The sequence below is a fragment of the Papilio xuthus genome, unplaced genomic scaffold (genome assembly GCF_000836235.2).
Source record: "Papilio xuthus unplaced genomic scaffold, Pxut_1.1 DF828258.1, whole genome shotgun sequence".
Taxonomy (NCBI): domain Eukaryota; kingdom Metazoa; phylum Arthropoda; class Insecta; order Lepidoptera; family Papilionidae; genus Papilio; species Papilio xuthus.
Window position 1 is genome coordinate 1708647 of NW_013530391.1, and position 6760 is coordinate 1715406.

The 6760-nt window shown below is 32.4% G+C and overlaps 1 protein-coding gene across 1 annotated transcript; it reads left to right on the forward strand.

Moving 5' to 3' along the window:
- Positions 1-4318: 4318 nt before the first annotated feature.
- LOC106113418 (uncharacterized) lies at positions 4319-6172 on the forward strand. Its single transcript, XM_013306160.1, has 3 exons — positions 4319-4783; positions 5392-5557; positions 5809-6172. The coding sequence occupies exons 1-3, from the start codon at positions 4343-4345 to the stop codon at positions 6078-6080; spliced, it is 879 nt and encodes a 292-aa protein (XP_013161614.1). The 5' UTR covers positions 4319-4342; the 3' UTR covers positions 6081-6172.
- The last annotated feature ends 588 nt before the right edge of the window (positions 6173-6760 follow it).

Sequence of the window (6760 nt, forward strand, 5' to 3'; positions counted from 1 at the left end):
ATAGCAAACTCAAATAGCTTTTCGACACTTTTGCATACTTTAAATAATTTCTAAGACAATTAAGTTTAAGTAAATAAACTGCTAGCTTAATATTAGTTACATAATACATCGTTAAATATACTCCCTATTCGAAATGAATTTATTAAAATAGCTAGCTGTCGCCCGCGATTCCGTCTGCGCGGGATTAAAAAAAAGCTTAATAACCTTAGGTGTTCTTCCGGACTGTTTTATATCTATGCCAAATTTCAGTGAGATCCATTGAGCTGTTCCGGAGATACCTTCAATTAAACATCCATATAAACATTCGCATTTATAATATAAGTATTTTTTAATTTAAAAAACATTTTTAAAGTGAAATAAAACTTCCAACCGAAGGGTCTTGGACTATTATTGGAAAACGTAATTCGCCGTTAGCGTGTCGTTATATGTAATTAAAAAAAAATCGTTTCGCAATTACTTTTGTCGTCAGTACACGAGGATATTCATTTTCTACGACAATCTGATAAGATTGGAATTTATTAGCATACATATTAAAGAAATATATGAATAATAATTCATTGTTATGTGATAGCGTCGATGGCTCAGGGGTTCTGGACTTGCAATCTATAGGTCCTGAGCTCGAATCCCGCGATGTACCAATGTGTTTTTCGATTTACATATTATGTACATTTATCCGGTGTTTTTACGTAAAGGAAAACATCGTGATGCAACCTATATATATCTGAGAAGAAATTCAAAGATATGTGTGAAGTCAAACTGCACAGGACCAGTGGTTGATTATGGCCCAGTCACACCTAACTTAGGGTAGGCTCCGAGTCCCTCAGTGGGGACGTATAGTGAGCTGGTGATGAATTCATGGTGTTAATATAATATTTAGAAAAACTATTTCATATAACGCTTTTGTCGAATATCAAAAGTCAATTTAAATTAAGACAGTTCAGTCGTTTAGGTTACACGTAACAATATACATACTTTTATACTCGTGAAAAAAACTGCGGTCTTGCGAGTCGGGGAAAAAAGTTTAAAATAAGAAATAGTAATGTAAGTCTGCGGTGGAATCGAGAGTGATTATTTCAGTCTATTTCACTTCTCAATTGGAGCTCAATAATACAGAAAACTGAGCTTTAGAGTCCGATTATTTTAATAGGACAATTTGTCTGTACCGGTCTGTTGAATTAATCTGGGAGCTGTTTATTATAAATACTTTCGACACAAAGAATATTCAGTATTACTGCACGAAAATGAAATAAGTAAGTAAAAAACACAAGTTTAATTTAAATATCTTTGATTTGATTTTATTATCTTTTACAAAGAGATTGTAACGAAAATATTGTGATTAGCCATCACAATATTTTCTTGTGATTCGATATTAGAAAATATTTTTTGCAAGCCGCGTTTAAGAAATTCACACACGTCTTATTTTTAAGAACAAATCGTTGAACGGTTCTCGTTTGCGATAGATATTTGCGATGGGATTTTGTAGATCCCATGTGCATGTTGATGTCGATTGCCTAAAGCCCGGATATAAATTTCATTTAACGAAATAAGAAAATATTTCGAAGTACGAACTTCGGTTAGGTTCACGCACTCTAATTATTCATTGATCATTGTCAATCTAATCCTTAAGTTTTGAATGACAAAGAATGACACTATTAGATATTAAATTACAGTCATTGACCAACATTTCTGAATAAAACACAACCTCATCACTGTAATTATCTTTGATAAAAAAGACATTGTATTAAACAGAGCTATTGGTCAGAAGCGGGCAAACGAGCAGCGGGAACACCAAGTAGTTCAACGACGCCTATGGACATCAGTAATACCAGAGGAAGCGTAGATGCGTTGGCCGGCTTTTGTATAATAAAAAAAAACTAATTATCGGTTAGTAAATTAGTGACTAAGAAAACGATAGTCCATTGATGAAAATTAATTTGAAATAGCATTGTTAACTGCACAAGACATTCGGTACGGCATTCAATTTATTCTGAAATGGAAATGTAAAGCGCATTGTTATATAGAAAAGGAAATAGTACATTCCAACTGAATTGTTGCGCAAATACATTTTCAATATTAACTCACGTAATATTTTTACGTAGTATTTATATTAAATATTTAGAATACGTTTATTAATTATGAAATGAGTTTCGCAAAATTAAATTAAATACGAAGTTTTTTCTTCTAAATATTTTTTTTATATTATGACCATAGACATACGCAATTGCAGATGTGTTGCCTACCTTTAATCGACGGAGGAGGAGATGAACACATAGAGAATATTTTGCTTTCCCATGCGTTCCCTCATCCGGAAAACCCATTTCCACTTCCCATCCTTTACTTATAAGTAATTTTGTATTTATGCGAAAATGCGATAGCTTTTAACATCATTAAAAAATTATGTTAACTTTGCTTTTAAAGTTAAAAACAGTATTAAAAATAAACTTAGTAGCCTCTGTGTTCTTCCAGATATGTTCTACATCTATGATAAATTACAGCGTGATCTATACAGCCGTTCTGATGATGCCTTGTAACAAAAATCCATCCATCTAAACATTTGTAACATTAGTAAAATTGGATACATTTTAAATATTCGGATTTCAAACACGACCGGTTACAAGCATACGAATACATTTTGAAGTTAACTTAATCTAAATTCAAAATATCAAATGCATGGAACAAATTATCGGTAATGCAATCGAAAAGGGGTCGAAACCCAACAATGAACTTCCAATACCCTCAGGATTCAAGATCGGAGTGCCATCCAAAGATAAGTTTGTGTAGTAAGAATGAAATGGAACAGGACAAATTAAATTTACGATCCCTTTGATTAAGATAGGAAATAAATGGATTAACGTACCATTATCTTTTATGAAAGTTAAAATTGATTGATAAATTGTTGAAGACAACAAAAGAAAAAGGGTTAAATTTTGGGAGAATAAAGATGATATTATAGGTAAAGAAAGTCGTGATTTGAATTGACTAACCTAAACTTATCCGACGTTATTACGATGAAGAAAAACATCGTGAAGAAATTCAATGTGTGAAGTCAATCAATCCGCATTGGCCCAGCGTAGTTAACTATGGCCAAGTCACCACTAACATAGGGTTCCGAGTTCCTTGGTGAGGACGTATAGTGAGCTGATGATTAATTCATTGTGTTAAATATTCTAATTCACGAAATTGATGATATGAACCTAAACTTTAGATGGCTTGACTATGCAGTAATAATAATAATAAAAAGGTTTACAACTCAAACTGAATTAGACAAAGTTTTCGATTTTATTACGCGGCCTAGATACATTTTTATAGGTCAGTTTGACGAAAATAGATTCTACCTTATTAGATGAAGAGTCAATTAAAAATATAAAGCGACTAACATATCGTCATCCCTATCATTATCTTTAACAAAACAGAGATAACGATATGTTTTAAACTGAGTTTTTTATCTCAGAAACCCAAGGTAAGAAATTTTATATTTAGCTTTAAAATGGCAACATTTCAAATGTATTGAATTGAATAAATACGTTTGGATCCAACCTAGATAAAGATAGAAACCACTATCTTATAAAGGAAACGAGTTCATCTCGAGAACTGTAAAAGAAAAAAGAAGCTATACTTTTTTATTACATTCTGCCGACTTTACAAGGATACTAGCGGACCCGACAGACGTTGTCCTGTCTACACGTCTTTAATTCGAATATTATTTAAAATTTGACACTACGATGGTAGCGCCGTCTGTCGGATCCAATGTAAAACATTCCAAAATCAACAACAACTAATAAATTAAAAATTAATTAAAAAAACATTGTCCAGCGGACAAAATTGTGAATTCCCATTCCCAGATCACTTGAACACACACAAAAAATTTCATCAAAATCGGTCCAGTCGTTTGAGAGAAGTTCAGTGACATACACTCACAGAAGAATTATATATATATAAAGATGTATAATATATTATCACGTATCAGTGATGTATTATTTTGACAACGTGTTAGGATCTATTTTGTGTATATTATGCCAAATTATAAACATTCTGAATTCTTTCCTGTTGTCGCACGGAAATTCCTTTATTATTATGTCCACCGGCTATTATTATAAATATAAAACATTTGGTGGGATAATAATTGTCGACATAATGGATTATTTTAACGCTTCAATTTATAAACAACGTTCGAACAATGGAGATGTTTAAATGTGATATAATTTACTATAGGTCGTTCGAGCCATAACAGTGCGTCAAAATGCATGACGTCATATCATAATAAATATTCTTTGATGTCTCGAGAAAAAATGTAACAAATCAAATCGTTACACGATTTTATCGAGAGTATACGTATTGTAGGATGCGGAGTAATTTAAATTTAATATGCATTATGTTAATATTAAATTTATCTGTTCCGGTTTGGTGCAGCGCAGACGACGATCAAAATCTAGGATTCGGTTACAGTGAAAGAACAGAAGATTCTGAAAGTGAACAGGAATCAACTAATCCGACGAGTTCAGAAACTGATAATATGTCAACAATGGATGAAACACAAGAAGTAACAACTACTGAAGAAATATTGGGCATAACAAAGAAGATAAGAGTAACGCTTAAAGCAACTCCTAAAACTACGAATAATGCAACCGAAGTATCTTATACGATAAAGGATATTTGTGCAAACTTTAAATATGCAGGTCCGATCGCGCTCAACAAGATGGTAGATTTGTGGCAAACTGCATATTATAGTTCACAACAAAAAGTACCATGCTTTAAAATGTTTATTAGAAGACTGACAATGAAGGTACGTTATTATCTTTTAGCTTTATTTGTTTTGTATCATAAGGTGGTAAACCAGCGTAATACGTACCATACGTATTTGCATGTGCGTTGCCTACCTTTTAATCGATGGAGGAGAGAATGCACAGAAAGAACATATCTTCCCTTTCCATGCATTCACTCATCCGGAAAGTCCACTTCCACTTCCCATCCGTTCCTTATGAGAAAAAGGGTGGGAAGGGAAAGAGGAGACGAAAAGCGGAATTGCTCCCACTTCAGGCCTATCTTCTGTGTGGTCGTGGTATTGCACCGGGTGTGCCGGGCCAATTCGTGCGAAGATTTTAAAGCGGGCTCTACCACTGTTGAAGCTTAATAATTAAATGCTTCTTCATTGAGGATTTCAGAATCCCATAGTGTAGCATAGCAAAGCGTATATATAAAGTTCATTAGTGTAATGTCCAAGTAACACTTTCTTAAAAGTTAATTTATAAAGTGTATAAATATAGTTGATATTGATAAAAACTTAAATTTGTTTGAAATATTTTTTTACACACAATTTTTATATCTGAGCGAGAAAATGTACAAATTAAATTAAAATTTTATAAAATATTTTTATTTTTTTTAAAAACACAGGAGAAACAATTATTTAAACAGAAATATGGAAGTTTCGATGACGCGGTAGAATGGGAGGATTGTAATTTAGAAATAAGATCTAGTTTGGAAGCAGAAAAACATTTCCTACAAGGATGCGAAAAAGGACATGGTGTTTTAGAAAACATAATCATTGGAGCACGTAATGGTAAGTACACAAAATTATTAAAATAAATGTAGGTTTTTAAGGTTAAAATCTCTGTACACGGATTCAAACAAATCGTTTTACACGTTTGTGGTCTCAGAAACCCACGGTTAGTACATCCCATTCTAAACGATAGTCTAACAGTGGGCTTCTGTTTTATCAAAGACAGCTATCATAATGTATTGTCCCAATGTTTAGGATTAGATTTGGAATCAACGATAATGTAGAATTAAAACCTAATTTATTATAAATAGTTACAGGAGATAATACAACAGATTTCTATCAAAAGCCAGAAAGTCCTGACCAGTGGCTTGTAGTCCAAAATTTACTTTTGAAAAGAAATTGCGATACTGGAGACGTCATAGTGTTCTCAAGAGTCCCACATAAACCTCGTAATAGCGTGATATCGGAAGCCTTAAAAATCTTTGGCGAGAATGATGCTGATGGAAAATTCGTATGTGGTGATCAACCACCGATAAAAAAGAAACCACATGAAGTCGAAGAGGAAGTTGATGAAAGTGCTTAAAAATATGGAAATACTGCAATACAACTAGGATCTAGGAGAAAATATATTTTTTTTGCAATTTTTATTTTTATATAATTCAATTTAATAGTAAAGCAAGAGGTCAGTAAGTAATAAAAGAAATAAAACATAATACTAGTGTTTCTATGAATTAAACATTTCTTTGAGACTATCCTTCGTACATTATCAAGTAAGTAAAATTATTATTCTAGTTTAAAATGTTAACGATAGTGTCAATTGCTAACAGCAGACAATGGACCTAGTGTATCATACCTGTAAAATACGTAAATGGATAATATCTAGGTAAGTCAAGATTCCTCAAGAAGACCTTAAGATTATTTTAAATTTCCGTAAAGAGAAAAAAAATACGGAACCCTTATAGGATTACTTTGTAATGGCTAGTAAACTATATTAGTAAATATCGGTTTCTATCTTTTCGCTTTTCTTTCTTGTTATTTATTTTATGAATTAAAGAAGATGAAAACCTTTAGGATAATTGTATAACATCTAAACATTCTAGACACGGCTATATCTCTTAAACTAAACTCTATTACATTTTGGTCTGTTCAATTCTACGTGTATGTACGTGCCGTGTTTGACTTAGCGGTTACCTGTGTTGAATTACATATATATTATACACCAATGGAACAAATACGGGGAATACTAAACTCATATTGAAAGGA